This window comes from Tyto alba, unplaced genomic scaffold (genome assembly GCF_018691265.1).
Source record: "Tyto alba isolate M040663 unplaced genomic scaffold, T.alba_DEE_v4.0 Super-Scaffold_28, whole genome shotgun sequence".
Lineage (NCBI taxonomy): Eukaryota > Metazoa > Chordata > Aves > Strigiformes > Tytonidae > Tyto > Tyto alba.
The window spans coordinates 6,166,259-6,190,082 of record NW_024881302.1 but is presented as its reverse complement, the minus strand read 5'-3'; the positions used below and the strand labels follow the sequence as shown (position 1 = coordinate 6,190,082).

The 23,824-nt window shown below is 41.9% G+C and overlaps 1 protein-coding gene across 2 annotated transcripts in view; it reads right to left on the bottom strand.

The window, feature by feature from the left end:
* Positions 1–23,824, bottom strand: part of MAD1L1 (mitotic arrest deficient 1 like 1) — a 378,475-nt gene that overhangs the window by 172,651 nt on the left and 182,000 nt on the right. For both annotated transcript variants that reach the window (XM_042798366.1, XM_042798365.1), the window contains exon 13: positions 18,949–19,005. In XM_042798366.1, coding sequence (XP_042654300.1) covers positions 18,949–19,005 — 57 coding nt within the window. The remainder of the gene's footprint in view (positions 1–18,948; positions 19,006–23,824) is intronic.

The following is a 23,824-nucleotide window of genomic DNA, read 5'->3' as shown; positions in this document are numbered from 1 at the left end:
GCTGGTACCCGAGACTCAGTATTGACAGCTCAACCTCATTTGTCTTCAATTCCTCCCCAGAAGAAATGAATCACAGGATTATGCTGTCTTGCCCAGGACAACTCAGAGACACATACATTGAATCCAAAAGACTGGGGAATATTTCCAGCACTTTCCAATACATACTTCTAGCTCAAGCTGCTCAGGTAGCTCTGGTGGAACAAATAAACAATTAAGAATACTTTCTGCCTCTGGCCTTGTTTGGGAAATAACTCACAAGAAAGTACTTCAAAACTCTGTAAATATGAAAATTTCTTACCCAGATTCTACCATTCCCAGACTCCCTGACTTATAGGAATCTGTATTCCTAATTCAGCTATCAAGACAATGCATAGATTGATAAGCTATGGATGTTGCTTCTAAACCCCTCAGAAAATTATTTATTATGAACTGTAAGGAGACACAAACTGCCTAGAGGATACTCAAACTTCTGTTCAGTACCTTCTTCCAGCTTAGACCTCCTTCACACTCATCCTTGAGATTTTGGATTTCCTTTTGTCATCTGTCTTTTAGCACCAGACGACTAATTTCCCTAATAAAATCTATTGACAGAAACTACATTTTTCACTCAAGAGGAAAACAATAAGTAACCCAGCCCTCATTATAGATGCAAAACTTGTGACCACAGAGAGCTCAGTGCTCAGCATCAGGGAAATAATCCATTAACACACCGTTCCCTTCAACAGCACTGATTAGACTTGTAGAACAAAATCACATTGCAATGGCAAACTTCTTGCAAAGACAGCAAGCTGGCAGAAACTCCCCAATTTTACAAGGAAGAGGAGCGCACTGACACGTGCAGTCATACTGCTCAGCCAGAACTGAAATTTTGACATATTGCCTCTTTGCCCTTCCATGCTTGCCAGCAAAGACAGACAGAGCATGGCAGCACTGTTAGCAGGAAAGGGCAGAAAAGGGATGGTTGGATTATTCTCCCTCCCCTTTCTGATACAACAGGGACGGAGTAGAAGACAGAGGGTAGAAAAGAGGTTTTAGCCAAATTTCCCCCTGGCACCCTGAAGCCCTGCGTTCCCCCCCTGCCTGTCAAAAGGCATCCAGGAAGAAAAAATAAGCAAAGGCCCACCTGCATCATCAGGCTGTACAAATGTTAATGTATATTAGCTGCCTGATAAGATTATCACAGCCAGAAATGCTTCCCTCAATTTTCTGATTATTGAGCTTATCTCTCCCAGCTCAGCCCATCACAGATGGCTGGGGATAAAGCAAGCACGCCAGATAATTCCAGGAAAGTGAATAAAAGGTACTGGGATGAGGAGCAGGCTTCAATTCCAACCTACTTCTAGCAGGAAAACACTCATTATATCTCCCATTTCCCACGTCTGCTGAAGCATGGATGTATTTGCTGTTAAGAGTTTTGTGCTGCTTTCTGGACTGCATGTGGACAGCATTTGAAGATGGAAGGGCTGGTAAATATGTTATTTATCATAGGTTAAGCGGGCTAAGCCTTGAGTCCAACTGCCACCTGCTCACCAACATGAGCAGATAAATCACAGCCGTCTTCTCAAGGGAGAAAGGGGGACAGAGGGTGTGGGTGAATAATCTGTTGTGATCTGGGGTCTCTCTTGTTGGCTGCATAGAGAGGAAAAAAATGGAGTGTGTAATGGGAAAAGGAGACAGGAGAATGAATGCACCCATGCTCAAGTGAATGCTGCCGTGGAAAGCATCAGCACAGGTCTGGCCTGATATACAGTGGTGACAAATTAGTGCCAGGTACACTCAGTAGCAGCATGATGAGATTCTGTTGGGTTTCCAAGAATAAGCTGTTGAAGGAGAACGAGGAGGGAAGGGCACAGGGACTGTAAGGGTATTTTATGTCATTTCTGTGTCCTCTCAATTTTCAAGCACCAAAACTACCTGGACTGAAAATCTGATGTGCCTGAGGTGAGAGGGGAGAGCAGGGCACAGTGATATCTTTACAGATGGAACTGGCTTGAGCAGTTAAATGTTGACAGAAACCTGCTTTTCAGAGCTAGGACTAAAACTACTGGAAAGTTTCAAGTTCAGGCCAAGGCACAACTTTGTGCCACAGCAAATTATTGTCATTAAAACCTCACTAACTGGTTATGAAAAAAAAAAAAAAGTAAAACAATTAAGATATTCAATATTTAATTCAAAATATGCTGCTTCTTTCATTTAATTGTTAGGGTTTCAGTGAGGAAAACAAACCTGTCTGACAATCTTATAGATGATATTAAAATTTCATTTATGTCTTTTCCAAGGCAAAAATAAACTTAGTTGAGATAAGATGGAGTGGCTTATTGTTGGGATCCAATCCTGCTCTTTCAAAGGCAGCACGGTGAAGGCAAATAGGTCTTCATGAAACCAGAATGAAGAAAACAGCAAAAAAGAGAAAAAAAAATAAGGACTCCATTGATAAAAACTTCCTCTTACTTGCAGGTTTGCCTGTTGGACAACCCAAGCAGAACACGACCTTGCCAGCCTCTGGTCTGACCTAGTAGGAGTGTCAGACCCTGCCGCTGCCCGCTCCTCCAGCTGGGCCTTTGCTGCAGATCTGCACATGGTGCAGTCCGGACAGAAAACAGAGAAAAGAGAAAGAAGCAGCAGAACTGAATGAGGAAAATAAAGCAACAGGAAGGCGGTAATAGGAGCAATACAGACCTGTGATTCTAGATAATTTTCAGCACTATGTGCAAGCCTAAGAGGTGAGGAGGTTACTGAGAACGTTCCCTTTGACACGGCCTCTCAGGATAGCTCTGGGGACTGGCTGATAAGCACGAAATGCCTCACTGAGGTGGCAGTTTGTCCCTTCCTGTACACTCGTCCTCTCAGTACCAGTGAGAAAGAATGGCCTCAAGAAGGGATAAGGAGAGGAAGAGCCAATCTCCTCTTGTCATTTTTTGTGCCTAATTCCCATCACATCCTTTTTCCACAATTAATTTCCAGTCCTTCTCTCTCCTGTTCACCAGATGCCACTTTCAGCAGGCATTTTTTGCTTTTTTGGACTAACTCAATATTCCTGTCTTAACTTTTTCAATTTTTATCAATAATTTTATATAACTGGCTGAGTTGAACTTTTATTACTTTGAATACATTAAACTAGTAGAAGCCATTACCTAGCAATGAGGGGAAAAAGGCGGCTCAAATTACAGCTCATTGCTGTATTCCCTCATTCAGTACCAAATGACCGAGGTCAGTCTTGGATCCTTTTGCTCTCTTTTATGTTGATCTGCCTCTTTTAACTAGCATTGAGAGCAGAGAGAGAACATTGTCCCGAAATACAGCATTGTATCTCTTAACCTGAAAACTGCACAAGAGGGACTTAAGTACCTACAACTTCTGCAGGAGCTTCAGAGTTAATATCACCTAGAATCAGACCCTCAGCAATATCCCCCCTGTACAGAAAACATTAGCAACTTGAAAAGAAACCAAGCTTTTTTTTTTTTTTTAATGTTATCCAAGGTTTTTATGTCATTAGAAAAGGCAGAATAATGAGGAATGTCAGAGCCCATGACTTGTGACTAAAACACATAAACAGGTATTTAACATTTTGACTACGTGACACTCTCTTCTTAGAATATGCCAGAGCCTCTTGCTCTTATCCTAAAATGATCCCATTTATCAGAAAGCTCTTCTACTCTCTTTCACTTCATAAGCATGAATTTCAGTCCAGCTTTATTGCTCTCAGTAGAAAGTGATCAGGATACATTCGGAATACAGAATAATTTTAGAATGTCGACTTCCACAAATACGTGAGTACCCCAAAAGGTGAAATAAAAATACTTTTTCCAAAATAAGTACTGTCATCATTATTCACAAACTGAGAAAGAGGGGACTGAAGAACATGGATGGATTTTTGGCTAGTGTTTAATTAGATGAAATATCGCTCTTCTTTCAGCCTTACTTTTAAACCTGCCTGGACAGGATTTCAAGATGGTGGTTCTCCTCCAAGTGTTAATGACATAGCAGACACCCACAGCAGTGTAAGAAATATGTTCCTTGCTGGTTCTCCCTTCTGTAGGAATTATTTAAAGACATATGAGATGACAGGAGAAACACAAAATTATAAATTCATCTCCTGACACCTAGAAGAAACAAAACTTCACTTTAGAGAGCTGATTTTCTTGGTATATTTCTGGCATTTGTAATTTCTGACCCATATTTGTCCCCTCCAAAACAAGTACTCTGAGCCTCCCCCGTGCCATGGACCTGCTGTTCCTCCCGCTTGATTCCAGCAGGCTTCAACGGTGATGAAGACAAGCCCTTCCAAAGCACCCTCCTGACCACTACTGTCCACACCTCTTCTTCAAAATGAGACTTAGCACAGGACTTCAACTTCTAAATCAAATCAGTCCCCACTGAAAGCCACGTTTACGAACTTCTAAAAATTTTAACACACTGTCCAAACTAATGACCAATTCTTTGTTCAGGTGTCTCATTTTGGGGAGTAAAGGACTCAAAATCTAAAGCATTTCAACTCACTGCTAAAGTTAGGATTTGCATGTTGAAAAAAAGGGGCCGGTTTATTCGCCCACATCATGTACACATATTTCACAGAACACATGCTGGAGACATACAGTTATTATTTGAATAATGAGTGCATTTTAGTGAGGGGCTGATACAGCAATCTTATCCTGATGAAGTGTGTCTGCACGTCATTCAGTATTCTTGGAACTGTAAAAAGCAGGAAATGCTGAATCCATTATAAATGTCTAAAGGTTTATTTAACAATGGGCTGATGCAACATCCTTTGAAAGGCCTTCCTCAGCAAAAGAGCTGATTTTAAAAGGCAGAGATAAATAGGAACTGAATTGCACGGAGCCAGCATGGAAAGGTGAATTGAGAGGTTGTGTTTGACTATAAGTCTCAACACAATTCAAGAAGCTATTTAAATATATAAATATTTAAATGTATGAAAACCAAGCAGACTTGGAAAGGAAGACTGTACACTAAAATAGTCAAGAAGAGAGAAATGGGACCCTGAGTATGACCCAATACACTGAGGTTTGAAAACAGGCAAACTACTGTTCCCCAGGAGCTTGATATGCCAGTTATTCTAGCGATGCTATTTGTGCTTCTCTCCAAAGGACGTAGCAGTGACTAAGGATCTTATTTGCCTCTTTTCCCACAGAGCAGCATGCCAAGCTTGGTAACCTCCTGTTGTCTACAAGCCTATAAATCTGGTGTCAAGACAGAAATCAAACGTACATGAACACCAGTGAGTTTAATTTGGGTGTCCAGCAATACTACAAGACAGTAAGACACCATGCTGAACACTTCCATAGATCATTCTGCTCCGCAAAAGGAGTATCACCTCTTCCACATGCCCAGACCACTGACATTCTGAAGGGCTGTTCCCCTAAAACATCAGCAGAAAAGCACATATGGGGAGAACTGTCTCACCAGGTTTCTTAGTGAACTTCACTCTTTACTCATCAAAGAAATAGGACAATACTTGCAAAACAAAATATTACTTGCCATTTAGAAACAAGCTAAGCAATCCAGAATTAGTCGCTACATTTTGGGGGGAAAATTAATCCTTAATGCTATTGTGAAACAAAAGCAATAAAGCCAAAGAAAATCAAATATCCAATAAAAAGTGGTTTAGAACTACCTATTTTCCACTTGGTTGAAGCAAAAAAAAATTTTTTTTTCTCTTTAAAGTCAAAGGCTAGCTGGATCAGAGTTGCCAGTCTCTAGAGGTTACCCAATCTATAACAAACTCGGTGTGCTTTTATCACTGAGAAGACAAGGCTAAAAGCAACCTTCCAGCAAACAGTTTCCTAAAAACATATGCATGCATATATATTATTGTAGATACACACAAACTGGGAAATGGACATATGCTGACTTCTGCTTCTCTCCAATAAAGTCTGGATTGTGGCTTTTCTCCTCCTGTTGCAGTAAAAAAGAGAGCAATTTTTCAAGTTTATACTGAATGTCATTCTATTTCATTTCCAAATATAATCTCCCAGAGAGAAGGTTCGCTTGCCCTATTTCCAATCTCTGAAGTTAATACACAAATTTATATTCCTTTCTCCCACTCGCTCTCCTAAATTAAGAGGCGTAATTACTAGGAACGCTTGCTACAAACGAATGAAGTGCCAAGGGAGAAGGAGCTGTCACCGCTGGACGTCTGCAGCAGCCACCCTCCTCTCTCTCCCGTCCCCGGAGGATCCTGCTTATGAGGCAGTTTCTATCTTTCCTATTAGCAGGGGTAGCTCACACACAGGAGCAGATGCCAATCCCTCACTTTCCAGTCAGGACAATCATAAGGAACAAAATTACAAAATTAACTTCAGCCTGTCAAAGAGCCACCTGTGCTTTCAAGGATGATTCCTCCCAGATTCACCTTTTGCCTCTCCTCAGCTCTGTTGACCCCTCAGGCGACATCAGGTTTCCTTAATGACAGCAGAGAAACTCAGATCTGTGATCTAAAAATTCAGCCCTAGTCTCATTCCTCTCCCCTCTCCCCATCTCTAGCACCCTCTCAAAAGGAAGATTGATTATTATAATCAGACTTAGCTCTGACACAGCATTTGCATTTTCAAAGCACAGCACAGTCATTAACAAATTCATCTACCCCAAGGGAGCCCTAACGAGCCTTCCCCTCTCTCCCCTCCAATTCCCAATCTGCAGGCAGCCCACAGCTTTTCTTCAAACACCTCCCCTCTACATTGTGCTGCACAAGTGCAACTTGGTGAAACTCCAGACAAGCTCAGTGAGCCAAATTCAGCTGTGCTGCAAACGAATACTGTGTTCAGTTTTGGTCCCCGCTACACAAAAAAGATGTGGACAGGCTGGAGAGGGTCCAGAGAAGGGCCACAAAAATGATGGAAGGACTGGGAAGCCTGGCATGTGAGAAGAGGGTGAGAGAATTGGGTTTGTTCAGCCTGGAGAAGAGAAGTCTTAGGGGAGAATGTATCACCATTTAAAGGGTGGCTATGAAGAATATGGAGACTCCCTTTTTACAAGGATTCACGTGGAAAAGACCAGGGATGATGGGTACATGTTACTCCTGGGGAGATTCCGATTGGATACAAGAGGAAAATTTTTCACAATAAGAATGATCAGCCACTGGAATAGTCTCCCCAGGGAAATGGTGGATTCCCCAACATTGGACACTTTTAAGATTCAGCTGGACAGGGTGCTGGGTCATCTTGTCTAGACCATGGTTTTGCCAAGAAAGGTTGGACCAGGCAATCCTTGAGGTCCCTCCCAACCTGGTATTCTATGATTCTGTGAAAGGAACACAGTTCTGCTGCTCTCAGCGATAGAGGACAAAAGCACAGACACCCTATTTAAACTAGTTATCCTAAGGTTTCTGTGTATAATCACAAGGCTAGAGAGTACTACAGGATACGGTTTCTGTTCTGCAAAATAAGGTCAATGCCACAAGGGTCCCAAAATTACCATGCTCCCGTATGAACAGCATCAACCACACACCTCCACATCCCGCCCCAGCAGAGCCGCAGAGCCCCACTCCCACAGGGGCTCCACACAACAGCAGATCATTGTCGATGAGCAACAATGTCTAACTGGAACTGCTTAACCCGTATTCAGACGGTCCATCTCAAATGCTCCTAGAATATTTCAGAGGGAAAAAATCAGGAAAATATTCATTTTCTCTCTTGCTTTTAAATCTACAGCAAATAGAGCTGTTACTTGAACAGGGGATAATGTGACACTATTGATACTGTTACCCTGCAGCAGCACACTAAGGACTAAGACTTGGGATCTCAATTGGGGGTACAGAAGGGTGTGCAAGACCCTGCAGCTTTGAACGGCCTGAATGCTCCAGCTGATCCATTCACCGTAACACTTGGATCCCTTTTTAGCCACAAGTGGTACAAACAAAACCATACACGGGCTCTGGAAGGAGCCTGTCCTCCTGTTTGAAGGACAGATGCTCTGCTGATGCTACAGCACATTTGAAGGCAACTACCCTGGTCACCAGCACAGATCCCATGTCACCAACAAGTAATGTGTGACACCAGTCATCACCTGGGTATCAACTTAGAACAGTTTTGACAGTTTTGTCTTCTTGAGCTTCGTTCCCCACTTTATGCTGTATTTATTTCTTTCTGGTACTTTGGGATGGGTTCAAGATGCAACACTTTGGAAATAAGCACTACTGGACATTTCAGCAGGATGGAAGCTGGCTCAGAGCTCAAGATGAACAAAACTGGAAAGTTTACAGGGAAGAGGAGCAAATATCCTGTGCAAGAGAACCATCGAGCAAGGGAACTGGACATGTTAATTTAAACCCAGGACTTTATTGAAGTATAATTACATAATTACAATTTCAACTCTCACTCCCAGAGGAAGAAGCAGACAAGGAATCTCTTCCTCTCAGCCTTGCTGCAGCCCTGTCCTGTCCACACTGCCAGGTGCCACTATGAGACCTCACCACCACTGCACGACTGCGAAAATGCAGCAGCTCCACATCCAAATCCCCTCTCTTGGCTGTAACAGCTCATTCTGAAGAAGGATCACCTAATTTCCATGTTCACTCAGCTCAGACCCTCTCTGCTGTTATCAGCTTCACTCCACCACTTTCACCAGCATGTAGATGCTGTTTCCTTTAATTACTACTGAAAGCTCCTCCCACCAGCAAAAGCAAATCAGATGGTGTCCACAAGAAGGAAACTCCAGAGTAATTAGCTTTATATCGCTGACACTTCCTACCCATTGCTCCTGGTTAGAACAGCAAGACACAGAATAAGTCTCTTTAGGGAACCTGTCAAGGTGTTGGACTGAATGTGCCACAACCCCATCCAGTTTAGCCACAGCACTGACGCGATGGAGTTGTCTGCTCTCAAGAAGAGCATCGCACAGGTCACTTGTTTCACGTAGGAACAGGCACTATTGCTAGAAGCAAGCCCTCTAGCAGCTGCAATTCACAGGCAAAGCAATAAATAAATCTGCAAAGATATCATACCTCCTCCGTACAAAGTTTGAATGCAGTTTGTTTCCTGAAAATATACTCTCAAGGAGTTTCTGGAGCATGCAGTCACCAATTCTCATTAAATGGTAGTTTGTAATCCCACCCCTCGCCCCCCTCCATCAGTTTTCTTGCTGAAAAATCATCCCATAATAAACTGTCGGAGAAGAATCTGTGCATTTTACCAACCGCCTACGAAGATCAAAGAGGAAAGGAAAGAGGAATCTAACATCCGCTTTTGTTCCTTGTCTCCTAACATAAATACAGTGGAATCAATCTCTACTTAATACTCTACGAGAGCAAAGGAGACTTCACTGAGTGCTAGACTTGGAAACTAAACTTAATCCTCTTGCTCCAACTCACACGGAACAACCCACAGCCTGTACTTCAACACGCTTTTAAGAATAGCACTTGCTCCTGCTGCATCTCCGACCCGATTTTGCAGTTTGCTACAGCTGGGAGCACTGTTTTCTGGCGTATCTTGGCAGAGAGAGGGAAGGTGAACAGGGGCCAGCAGAGTTTCATGCTCAAGGTGTTTTCTGAACTCTTGGAGATGGGAAATATGAAGATGAAGCAAAGGATCCAGCTATGGGAAAGCAGCAGCGCTCTAGACAGAGCCTCTCAGCTGCCTTCAAGGAAGTGGCAGACACTTGAAGAAGTCTTGTTCCCCAAACTCTTCCCCAAAGAACAGGCTAAGAAGAGCAGATTTAGCTAAATGACCCATCCTGAGGCCCTCCTGTGACAACAAGCAGTGGGCTTTTAATGCATAAACAGCAGGAAATCTCTCTCCTCCTGCTAAAAAGCAAAAGTTACAGGGCCCTGCCAAGACTGCTCTGCCTATTTTAGCCTCTCAGGATTATGCCTGCGGTCCCCTTCAGTGGCCAGCAAGCAATCACAGAACAAAAAGCAAAAAGCAATTCCCTCTCAAATACTGTATGTTCAGTTCTGGTGCCAAAGCAGAAACCTGGCATTTTAACCTTTGGTGAACATGCTCTTGCTGCCCCTAACAATAAACTCCACGGTCCAGCTCGGAGGGGAGGGAACATGTAATAGATGTGCAGGGGATGACATTAGCACTGAATACAACACCAGCAGAACAGGGCCTGGCAGAAGCTCGATTTTATACAGCCAGTCTTTAGAGGTTAATGAAATATTCATAAAAAAGTTAAAATTCTCCTGACAAGCTAGATCCTGTAGTACAACAAAGAGTTGTCAGCCTCAATTAAATGATTCCAAAGAGGCAGGGCACTGCCATTCATTATTTACCGAGAGGTCATAGGAAAAATTCTGCTCTATGATCTTGTCTCTGTAGATAAATCAGGTTTTACAGCTCCTGCTGACGGACTCTGCTGCCCTGACAGAGTGGCTCAGAGAGACCCCAGCCTGACACAACTACTACCTACCCCCAGCATTTATCAGCCAAAGGTAGAAAACACTGGGAACAGGCTCTTCTAAGTGTACTGAGGCACAAAAAATTGAAAGCAAAACAAATAATGTAGCAAGCTGATTAGGCTGTCAGTGCAAGGACTAAGACAGTTTTGAAACTTCGTGTTTTTTAAGCCTTGATCTCCCTTTTTGTACATACAAAGCCAGTCCTGGGCAAGAAGAAAAGTATCCAGCAACCTTTGATCTGCAGGCACATCCACTGAACATGCCCTCAATGCCCCCCTTAGATCCCACAGCTAGAGATCTTATCCTTGCTCATGCTCAGAATAAATTGTGCCTACAAAATTGCATTTCTCTGATCAGATCTCTCAGGATGGTCCTCTTCTGATGCAGGCACAACTTCCCAGGACTGTGAAAGCAAGAAGAAACTGGTCTCCATCCCTGTTACAAGCAAGTTGGAGATTAATGATTATTTTGTCCCATCCTAACATGACTGTTCAATAGACCAAGCCTTTCTTTCCCTCCCTGGACATGCACTAGAAACACGTGTTCATTCTGCAGCTTCTCCAAGCTGCCTTTTAGGCAAGGCAGAAAAAAGGAGCTTGAATTACTGAACCCTACAGGTATCTGGGACCTCTCACTCGATTTTCCCCTACCTCTCAAAGTGCTGAACATAGCAGAGAGCCCCTGCACCCTCCAGGAAATTTTAGTTCAACTAAATTGAACCACAGGAGTCTGAGGTAGCCCATAAACTTCTTACAGACTCTGTGAGGGTGGATGTAGCCTGGAAAAGCACTATACTTGCATGCATGTTAATGGTGCCTTTTGTACTTCAAGGTGTTGGCTACTATAATAAGGCCTCTGGTAATATCCCTGTCCCACTCATTTTATTTTACCAAGTAATTCAGTGTAACTCAGATTTTACAGTGACAACAGCAACACTGACATGACCACTCTAGCTGCAGCACAGCACTGTCCTCTGCACAGGGAAACAATACATGTTTCTCCTCTGCTCAACAACTGAAGAGAAAAAAGCCCTACCTCCTTCTCCCTCCACAGCCACTGCTCCAGTTATAGTTCTGCAATGCAAAGGTGAGAGCACATTATCAACTCTCAGCCTTTCCCCAAGTTGAAAAGTGGAGCAGTCGCTATCGTCCTTTTTACCAAAAAGCAACCCGTTGTGTTGATCAGTACAGCTCGGGTTTTATGGGCACATCTGTAGCACAGAGGCCCTGCCAAACGATGGGCTGAGGATGAGACCATTGTCCGTGCAGCCCCTCTGAGCTGGAAGTGCTGTTCAGGTTTGAGTCTGACAATTCTCCCACAGTCCAGCAGTACCTGTCCCACAGGGAGCCCAAAGGGAAGAGCAGCAGTAAGGCAGCCACATTTCTTCCTTCTGAAAGTCCTAACCCCATGTCAGCCGTTATTGCCTTCGATGAGAAAATGAAGAGAGTCCTGTGGAAACCGAACGGTGCTGCTGAGTTCCATAAAACTTTCACGTTAATGGATCCAACAGCAGGTTCATTTGTGTAATGGGACTTTTAAACAGACAGTTTATTTCTTTTTAATTTGAAGGGAATGTACTATTTGATCCCATGTGCCTGGCTAGATTTTTAAAACAAAGATAAACCACAAGAATTGACTCACTAAGTCTCTTCTAACCTAATTAAAATAGCATTGAGATATTAACATGTAGAAGTGTAATGTACTGATCTCCTCTCCAGTCAGGCAGTTTGTCAGCACTCATCTACCAAGATCCCAAAGCTTCCACCACACTCTCTGCTTTGCTGCAGTCACATGCAATAGATGCTTCTGATGTTGCCACAGTTTTGAGTGTTAAAAGTGAATTTTTCAAGAAGGAACATGCAGAAGATGCAACACAACCAACTGAGGCTACTCATGATTCCCTATGCTGAGAGGGGGGAAAAAAGAAAATTAAATCCTGTCTCTGTTAGTCAGAAAGCACTATAACCCTACACCATGGGGAATAGCAAGGGCTAATTTTGATGTACTTGTTTAAAACAAGCACTGAGAGAGAGCTCTCAGCTAGGAAAAAGAAGAGAAACTCTGAGTACTCTCATCCCTCTGTTCAAGGGTTTAACTCCACCTGAAGAACCAAATTTCTACAGTAAAAACTTAGGGAGGAACGTTGAAACAGGGCATTGATGACTCCTGCACAATCAATTCCTCCTCCCAGCAAATCACATTTCTAAATTAATAGGACCACATGATAAAGTGAAGAATAACACAAATGCTGTGAAGTATATACAGAACAAACAAGCAACAAAAGGCTCTGCTGAAGTAAAACTACCTGATATAGAAAAAGATGTCTCAGACATTGAGCATGAAAACATATTTAAAACAAATAAAATTCACTAAAGATCTTGGGTCAAAAAATATAACTGCACAAACACAATTACTGATAGCACAAAGCAGGGAGGCTTTATCATAGAGGAGCATAAATAGATCAGAAAGAAGCAGCTAGGTGAAACTGAAGGTACAAAAGGCAGAATTAAAATGTAATAGTGTAAGTCCCACAGCAGCTGGAACCTCTCCTACAAACTGAGTCTTCATCAGTCAGAAACTAGAGAGAAGGACAAAGAGCTGAGTGGATTAATTGATCACGGGATGAACATCAGCGCCACGCGGCAGTGGGAATGGGCAATCTGATCCTGTAGTGCAAGAGCTGAGCTATATCCAGGACAGAGGTACCTGCCTGTACTAGACGTAGAAGGTACTTCTGTAGAAGTTACTGCTGAAACATCACCTGGAATGTTGTGACCACTCTGGTTACTCATCTTCAAAGGAGATACAGAAAAACGGGAAGAGGTTTAAAGAAAGCTGCAGGATTCACGAGGAGCATGAAGAGCCTGTTTTAAGCGGACACTGGAAGAGCTTGATTTGTTTAACCTAGACAAATGAAATGCTGGGAGAGAACAATTGTTCTCTATAAATATGTCTCAGCATAAATATGAGGGAGGAAGAACAGTCACTGTAGTTTAAGAAGAGCATTAGCACAAGAAAAAAAATTGGTATTAACTGAACATATATTTTCAGTTGGAATTGGGATGATTTTAGCTATCAGAGCAGTCTTTCAATGATAGCAATGGTACAAATAACCAAAGCAGTTCCAAGACAAGCTTGAAAAATTTATGAACCGAGGTATATGTTGCAATTGCCTCAGTTACCAAAGGACTGGACTTTAAAAGTCCTCTTCCAGCCTTCTATTACTGTGTCTTTAATTCTAGATGATCATTTTTTGCTGTCTCTTTATAACTAGATTCATGTTTTTCAATCTGATCAGAGAACTGGACATTTCCCTAAAATTGCCTTACTAAAACTATTGCTGTGTTCAAGCTGCTGCTCTGCTGAGTGCCACGCTACTCATCTGTCTCTAACTTGCTACTCTCACATAAGGCACTGGGATAAAATCTGTCAAACGGTAAGGAAATTTGCTGTTGCCTTGCTAAATCAATTCAGAAATTATGAAATACACTTTTGATAGATGGAGACTTCCTGAACCAGTTGGTCATCTTCTCTCCCCTCCCAACCTGTTGGTTCTATAAATGTCCTCGCAAAGCTTCATTTGTATTTATAACTACCATGGTTCCGTACTCTAATCCCACATTTAATTGTCATCCTATTCTAGGTAATACAGAGAATTTACATTTCCAATATTGAACATCACTTTTGGTTATGCCTGGTCCATTGTATTTCTTGCTTTATGTTTAATAACTCTTAAACAAGAATCAAATGAGCTATATTGACAAGTTTTCTAGGGCAGGTCTTTCTATACTAAAGTTCACTTCTTTCATATTATTATTGTTATTATTTGTAAAGGAAAAGGTAAAAGAATTTGTATCCTTGCCAGGCATTTCTCTTAAGTATTAAAAGTTACAGTTCTTAAAAGTCTGGAGGTCTGATGCAACCAGCAGAAAGTAAAGTCACTAAAAATGCAAGTGGTTTCTGAACTGTGTGGGTCTCTTGCTGTTTATGCATTGACGCCTGTTGTGACCTTCCCAAACTCTGTGTGACTTTTCCACGTTGCCTTCCAGTTAACAGCTAGTTCCCAACTACGTCACGTGCAGCGTTCTCTGAGTTTCTTTCCTTCACATATTCTCCTTTCTGTCTTCACTAATTCTCCTGATAGCCATCAGCGTAGGTAGTAATTGACATTTAAGTTAATCCTAAACGTTACAGTTTCCATCAGAGTGAACACAAGATTTGGCACCTTAACTATTCCTCACCTGCTGTCCTTAAAGGTCTCCTGTTCTTTGCAGAGGGTTAACCAATACTTTTACTCAAGGCAAGGGGCATTCATTATTTTAATTTTAAGGTGTCTTTATTTCTTCTGTAAGGACACCCAATTTATGCCATTCATTTTGTGATGGCTACATTCTTGGACTTCAAATCTTCTTTACCTCCCACCCTGCTAAGCAATTCTTCTGAGTCTCCTATCCATCTCTTTTAATCTGCTGGAGGGTGAAATATAATTTGTTCCAATGAGCAGTCTATAGATTTCAGAGCCCACATGGGCCAAGATGTCTTTTGGAGATGAAAGCCAAAAGATACACAGAGCACCTCAGGGCAATGAAAATACAGGTGATACTTTTTTAATACCAAGCCGACTTCCCTCAGGGATTAATGATGGAGAAAAAAAATCTTGACATGAATGCGCCCTGCTATGGAATCAGGCTGAAAGAAAGTACAAGATCAGAGATCATTGCCATTGCTTGGATGGCAACCTTGAGCCAAACAATTGCCTCCTCTGTATAAAGAGATATGAAAAAGGCAAATGAAAATTAGAAAAACTAATGCATCTTCTGCTTCCCTCCCTCAGGGAGAGAAAGGAAAATAATATAGCAAACAAGAAAGCATTTTCCACAAATAATATTTTGGTGTGAGTGAAGCTAGCTCTCAGCTCTATGCCAGTAGAGCATTAAACTAGCATACCATAAGAAGCAAGAACCTGGGACCACAAAACAGGGAATCATATGTGTGAACTCTATGAACAGCCTCCTGGCACATCCTGGAGATAAAGATACTGGAGCACTAGCCTCAATAAAGAAAACTTCCACTGCTGATAAAATTGTCAGAAAAGCACACATAAAAAATACATTAAAAAATGCAGGAAAGAAGTGCACTTAGTCACCAAAAAAAGTTCACAACAAAAGAACATTCAGCAAATAAAAGAAACACAAAACCCACAGACCTATGGGACAACTAAGTCATCTGAGCCGTATCGGACTGGTGACTGTTATGTACCACCTCCCAGAAGACTGGGCAAGCACTGTTCCCTTACAACAGGAACACACTCAAGCTGTGAATAAAGAAAAATAAATAAGTGAAGGGATAGAGGGAGAGAAAAATCAGTTTCACTGTTATAATTGCACAGCACAATGATAAGGGTAATTTTTTTTAAATCAGAAAATAAATTCTAGGTTCAAGTTCCCTGAAGGATATAAAATATTAGAGGATTTTTTATGGTTGTAATCACAAACTCATTTCTCCAGCCACTACTGGCCATGTCTAATTAGGGCAAAGTATGTTAATGATACACCAGCACAGCCCAGAGACGTCTTCAGTTGCAATATTAATTGCATTTAGGGAAAGAAGCATGAATTGTGCTTATACAAGCTAATTAGTATGGGTTTCCTAATTAATACTGGAAAGTCAAACTGCCTTTGTCTTGTCAACTGCAATTAGCTGAAGATGTTTAAATTTCGGGGTTTTTTTTTTTTTTTTTTTTTTTTTTTTGTTTTTTTTTTTTCTTTTTTCTTCCAGTAGTAAACTCACTTTAGCTGGCAAGCAATGAAATCATGTGCTGGAGGACTCAATGGCAGGCAGTGCAGCAAGCCCACCCCACTCTCCGCTAGCAAGACCTTGTGCCCTGGTCTAGCTCAGCATCCCCTCTAGCACAGCATGCACCACCCCTCATCTCGTATTGTCCCCACGGACACAATTCCCTGAACTAGGCCCCTCTCCTCCCAAGGACACAGAGCATGGCAATACTGTCCTACTGAGGCCACGGTCCTATCAGATTTATCCCACAAGTATTTTACTTTTAAATATTGCTATGTAAAGAATGAATTACTGACCAGGGCATCTAAGTTGCCCCCCACCACATACAAGAAGCGCCATCAAGCTAATCAGTGCCATCCAATCCGCTAGTTCATTAGCCTCCAGAGCACATCACTCCATCTCCAGTGCTCTGAGGAGAGCGGCACAGACATTAGCACTCTTCAGGGTGGCAGTAAAGATGTCACCTCTGCAGAGTTTTATCCCAGGAGCAGCCCAAAGACCCATCAGACTGTACGATAGCACCTGACAGGTGTTTATTCCCTTCCACTTAGGGCCATAAGCCTGTTTGCAGAATGGCTGATGAAAAGCAATATCCACATCTGTCAGCACCCAGAGCAGGACAAGCCCTTCTGCATCCCCCTCAACCACAGAGGCTTAACAGCAAACTAATGAGCAGTGGATCACGGGTGAAAAAGGGGGAGAGGGATGAAAAGGAAGGCGAGACGCCAGGAATCCAAATTAGGCAAACAATTGCTTAAGTGTCAACTTCAAGAAAGTCTGAAAATAAGGCTATCCAGGTGAGCCCCTGATTTGGAAAAGGGGGAGAAAAAACCCCAACCAAACATGTAAAGAACATTTTGTTGGATGGCAGGGAGGAGAGTGGGGCTGATGGTACAAATGCTGAAGCCCTTGGGTAGGCAGCTAATGGAAGAACCCCATCCAAGGGGGGCTGACCCCTGCCACCCCTAACACTGTAGAAGACAAGAAGTGGCACATCTTTCCCTACCAGGGAGATTTCACCTGGGAGGTGGAGGAGAACCATCTACCACCAGTGAAAAGATGGAAATCTACTGTCACTTTCCTCCTCAAAAGGGAAGAAGAGGAAAAACAATCACTCTTCCTCTGTATGAAGCAATTTATTTATATTTACTGAACAAAATTAAAAACTCTGAATAAAGTCCACACCTCATAACCCATTGTCTAAAGCACTACAGAATATAGCTTATTCATGTGAGATTGAGGTAAGCTTTACTGGAAGATCATAAAACCTGCAGTTTTCCACTGAGTAACCCTTGGGAATAGGCACTGAACACTGACTGCTGCTTTATCCTCTGCTGATGGATGATGCACAACACCAATTAATGTTTTAACACTGGAAGTTACAGTTTCTTCAGCTCTTTGCTAGTCTGTTTAATATGACAAACTTTTGAAGGCAAACAAATAATGCAAAACTCAGGCTTAACAAGCCAAAAAGAAAAAACTTTGAAATGTTTAAAATAATCCACACATCAGAGCATTTAAAACATAACAGCAAATTTATCCTCTGATACGTCCAGTGAGCATAATGCAAAATTGATTGTATAGAATTTAAAACTACAACAAGGCAGCATGTAATGAGATCAGATGGTAAATAGGATTAATTCAGTTTTCTTTGGAAATACCAGTTCTGCCCTGCATCACCAGAGAAAGTGGCTGAGCATACAAAAATGTTTGCCCGTAGTATAAGACCACCCCAGAATTGGAATCAATTAACACTGTCATTATAGGAAATATGATGTTGAAACAGCAAGAAGCACAAATTTAAAAAAAAAAAAAAAAAGAAACTAGCAGACTTATGGAAACCTATTAATAGTACAGCAGGGGCATACTAGTTCTGCCCTTCAGTGACTGAGAAGAGTTAAGCAAAAGTCTAAAAAGACTAGCACAGTAGTTTGATTTGGGTTTTAGAGCAGAACTCAGTATGGCATCTACTTACTAGCTAGTGATGCATGCCCATTTTTTCATTAGTAAAAAAATTAATTCAGTATAAAACACATCTACAGAATGAGTGTCTACATCTTGGATCCTGCTCAGGTTTTTCTTGTGACTAGAAAAAATTGCAGCAATCCCACAACTCACCCATTAGCAAAAACATTGGTTCAGAAAACATCTTAATGGCTGACACCTCATTTATTCCCAAGTATGAAGAATCATATACAAAAGTCATGAAACTGCACATAAACCTCCCTACCGCCTGGTTTTGTGGCCTCTATTATTTTTGGTTCTTGAGGGAACTGTCAATAAAACAGACAAACCCAGCATGTTGAACACTTTGTGGAAGTGTCTAGTGGAAGATGTCCCTGCCCATTGGCAGGGGGGTTGAAATTACATGATCTTTAAGGTCTCTTCCAACCTAAACCATTCTATGATTCTTTTAAAAAATAGTTTATGGTAATTCTGTCGCTTCTCATCTGCTTGTCCTTTGCACACCTGAGACGGAATCAAAGATTGCCAAAGAAAGGAATTAATTCAGTATGAAACTAAATGCTTGCTTCTGATCTAGAATTGTTCGCAAAGAGAAAGGAAATTGCCAAAAAAAAAAAGTAAGACAGACGACTAGATCTCATCCAACACTCATTCCAGGTGAGCACGGAGACAAAGTGTGCCAAGACTAGCAATAACAATACAAACTTTTACAATGCTTATTTGCTATTCATTTCTGAAGATTTGGAACTGATCCACTGTTTAAATGAACTGAACTTTGCATATATTACTGCTCCATAAAACAATTTAGAAAACCCCAAAAGATGAACACTTACCATCTCTGCTCTTTGCTTATGATTTCCCACTTCTTCCAGAACTTGAGACAGCTGAGCCTTCAAGACAAAAAGGTAGAAAATCAAGTCTGGGACATATTTTCGGATGTTTCACAAGACTGCACTCCTCCCTCCCAACCGAAAAAAAAAAAAAAAAAAAGCCACCAAGGACAAGATGATTTTCATGGCAATGAAAAGGAATTATAAGCACTGGGTCTGGTTATGTCCTGTCAGCACCTTGTTCCATGATTCAGTCCCGTCCCAAAGAGCCTGCAGCCTACATATACAAGAAAGAAGAGGTTTACTGCAGAGAAGAAATCCATCGGATTAGCTAACCCAAATTTCAGTCCCATTGTCCAGTCAGAGAACTGAGCCTCCTCTTAATTTCTTTGGAAGCTGAAGAAAGAGTAGTCTAAAATCCACCCAATTTTGCCAAGCTTAACTTTAGAGAAAGAGGCTTGTCCCACTGCTCCTGCAAGGTGTGTTTGTGTGTGAAGATAACTTCATGGAAAATGCTCTGTTGAAGTTCTGGGGTAGAGGGTTGGGTTTGGCAGCCTCTGAAACTGTTGTGGTAGATCACAGAGAAAATCCTCTCTGGCTACTGAATTTTTGTGAGAAAAGGTCTTAACACAAGGTTTTTTCTTTTTTAAGAGGAAATTTGAAATTTAAAGAACCTCAAACCAGAGTGGAAATATCTTACGTTATCCCTCTATAATTTGGGAAGAAATGGGAACTTGACTCAGAGGAGGAGCCTTCACAGCATTCTGTTTATGAAAAAGGATTTTAAACAAAATGGGTATTTTGGAGATGGCTAAGAGAGGACACATAATCTACTTGAGTGCTATGACTTTCCTCATCTTTTATTTCACACCACTTTGCTAGCCTGCAATCAGCCTTTCTCTGGTTAGCAAAAATTCCCCAAAACACTCACAACTGATGACAGAGAAGCTAATTTAAACCATGTAAACAAACAAGACAAGAACTAAACAAAAAAATATTTCCTACAAACTAATTCATGCAATTTCAAACAGATATTCATTAAAACCCCCTGGAGTCCCTCTAACAAACTCTCACCACACATGAAATGGGTCTTTTGAGTACTACATCCAAACCAGAGACAAATAGCAAACAGTTTATTACAGTGAAAAGGAAAACATTAAGCTTTGAAGGCTAGCTGCACTGAAATGCAAGCAAACTAAAAAATTACAGTCTTAGGGTTGAGCACAGCAGAAGTTCAATTTTGCAAACAAACACTCAAACGGTTCAAGACCTCCCTGGCCCCAAAGTAGAGTGGAAACTGAGAAAGTTACCGATTCTTGCTGTGCAGGGCCTGGGATGATGTGTCATTATTTAATGAACAGACACTCAAATAAGATGAAAAGGGTTTTCATACAAGCCTGGGACCTGGCACAGGGAAATGAAACACACTTATTAAACACCGTGGGAGACGCCAGTCCCAACCAAACACGGAGTGCATGTACAAGCAAGTGAGAAGAAAAAACAAAATTATCACCAAGTTTGATGCTGAAACACCAGGAAACTCTAAATTTGCAGACACCTGGGAAAGACTTTTTTCCCCACTACTATTGAGTCAGGTAGAATTACACCAGCAGGCTGAAGCCAGAAAAGAGTTGCATGGAAAACAGAAAATATGCCCCTAGAGATGTTATTTATGAGAGAAGCCAGCACAGCCTTTGCAAAACACCCCAAGACTGACTGAATATTTTTGAACAAAATACTCCTGACTTTTCTGTATATTTATTAGCCTTATCTATATGAAGATGATCTTTAGAGGGGAACTACTGTTCTGAACTAGATGTAAAGAGCCATTAAGAATTACATATTTGCTTACAGTAGCTACCATTCCTGAACTTGAGGGTCATGTCTTTGTTTGCCTCCTATTAGTACACACTTCTGTAGGATCACAAAGTAATTCAGACGGCAAGAGGCCAGTTCAATCCCCTGCCTAGAGCAGGGTCAGCTACATGAGGATTCTCAGGGCTCATGGTCAGCTGGGTTCCAAGTATCTCCAAGGAGGCAAAGTCCAAAACCTCTCTGAGCAATCTGTGCCAAGCTTCGGTCCTCTTCACAGTGGAAATATTTTTCCTTATAATTTCAAGACAACAGTACTCTAGGAACCTGTTTAATTAGATGGGTATAAAGCATTTTAAAGTATAAGACCTTGACAAAATTCAGAAAAAAAGGATAGAAAAGACCCTGACACATTTTACTTCAGGAAGAGGCTGCAAAAACTTTTAGACAGGAGAGAAATAATACAAAGGGGTGGGAGAAATTGGAAATACAAGCAGGAAATATTCCATAATTTACCTGATATATAATATGGCTTGGGGAAAATAACCAAATATAATCCTCTCAAGTTGCTATGCCAGCAGAGATCTAGAGGCAAACCTGGACAAAAAGTCCAAAACAGCAGCATGGTAACAGCAGATCAATATGATTTGGAGAAGCAATCAGATAAAAATTAAATCACAAAGCAGGTTTTCTTCATTGCATTTATTTCTAGGCAGCTCATCTCAAAGGGAAAGAGTAGCTAACTAGCAGAAATTCAGAGAACAGCAACTAAACTTACTAGATTGCTGGAAGAAATTATTTATGATGATTAAAAGATTTTTAAACGTATGGTTTGACTACAACTCTGCCAGAAGAGCAAAAGGGTCATATTTAATGCATTGACAGCTGTTATAATGATACAGCTGGAAACAAGGAGGCTTTTCCAGCGTGTGCCCGACGCGGTCGCAGACCGGAGCAGGGACCCTCCCGACTCGCCCGCTCCCACGTACGCAGGCAGGCGCGGAAGCACAAAGACAAAGCCCAACCTTTTGGCGGGGTCCCCTGTGCCTGCTCTCATCTGGCTGTGAAACAGATGATCTGAATGCTTTATCACATCCAGTTTGTAAACATTAGCCCTACCCCAGACTTTTTATTAGCTTAAATCAAATATTGAACCTAGCTCAGCTGTTAGAGGACAGCTGCTTGCAAAGTGATTCACTGCCATATTCCTTCTAGGCCACGAGAAAATACAACCTAATCACCAGCAGCATGACAGATGCACACATTTTTAATTATGAAGAAGAAATTAAGCTCTGAACTTATCCCCACATCTCACTTAATCAGAGTGCTCCGGAGGAGCTGCCAGCCACCACAGCCATGGGAGGACGGAGCTGCAGAGGGCCCTGGAACGGCGCCTGACAGCGCGCTGAGCCCCTGCACCCAGCCCCGCTCCGGGCGTTCACCAGGAACGACCTGAAAGAAATAAAGTTATGTTGCTGCTTAGAATTTAACTCTTCAGAAATGAACTATTGGATTTCTCAGTTCAATCATCCCTGGCCACTTGCAGGCAACAAAAGCACGAGCCATGAATTTGAGCCAGGCAGGGTGGTCAGGCAGGAGAGGGTGTGCGAGAGCCCCTGTCCCCGGCAGGCACGGGGGGGTTATCTGCAGCAGGTGGGACTGGCAAACTGCTCCTGCATCTCAGAGTTTCGCACTGGGAAAAGCAATGTCCTACCTATACACAGCTCAGCTCTGTTTTACGGGCTTTTTGATTGATCACATTCACCTTGGTATCTCAGGGATCTCTCAGTAGGATAGATTTGCGTGTTGAATTTTCAGACTATGAATAAGTTACTTAAAGCTCCATGGAAATTCTCATTACTTAATACATATGTTAATTTCCCACGGATCACTGAGCTTGAACATTAAGAAATCTGATAAGCAAACAGATATTAAGAATCAGATATACAAATACATGTAAAGTCCTATTTGTCCACCGAAGGCAGCACAACAAGGTAAAAGAAAATCAAGTAGCACAGCAAGAAAAAAAAAATCCTCTCAAGTATTCAGTCAACTATTTTAAGCCTCCAAAAAAAGGGGTTGTCAATTCAAAACATTCATCTTACATGATAACACAGTCTAATCTACTGTCAATGCTACTGTCATCCTCAAAAGAGAGCGCCAGGAAGGGAAAGATAACCTGTGCCCCGGCCTCGCTGGGATACTGCAGCTCAGGGCTGAAAGAGGAGCAGGAATGGTTTCCTAGGGGAGAAACCGATTCAGCTCCTAAGGAGACATTTCTGAATTGCTTAGCTTCCTTCCCTGCATCAGTAATTCGTCTTCTACACCTTCCAGAAGTCAGCCTTCCCTGACAGCACTGGAGGAAGCTGGTCAGGAGGGTGTAATGAATGAAACTAAAGCAATCTGGTGGTTACAACGCAGGTGTTAACATCAACTGCATCAACAGCCCCACACTCTTCTCCGGGGGCTGAACGTGAGCCGACTGCCCTGACCGATATGCCAGCAGCTCAAATGTGAGACTCACTTGTAGGAAAAAATTAGCTACTCAATCTCTAATGAACAGTCCTTCTCTACACAACAATACCCTCCACTCTACAAGCAATTAGCAAATCGAAGCGCTCTCTTTGTGGACCTGCATTAATTTACTCCTCGATGTTGCACATTAAATAGCTCATAGGTACGGCACAGCACAGTAGTAGCAACAGCCAAAGCCATAAAATTAAAGCTTGCTTCAAAGAGTTAGGGAAGCAAAATTATGCATGCTGCATACAGGGAATAAATCAAAACAACCTTCATTTGGAAACATCATTTTAGTCTTATGCTTTCATCAAAAAACATGATTATCTTAACAGTCACATTAATATAGCGTAGGTTCTTTACAAGGGAAACAAGCAGCACATTCACTACCTCAAATTAGAAAGAGTAATTTTTATTTTTCCTCATCACGGTGAAATACTTGAGAATATACATTGCTGCCTATTCTGGCGTGGTACTTTCACAGCTATAAATCCCAACTGCAGGTCCCCAGAAGGAAGGCCACTTGTTGGAAGGGCAGCACCACTGCACG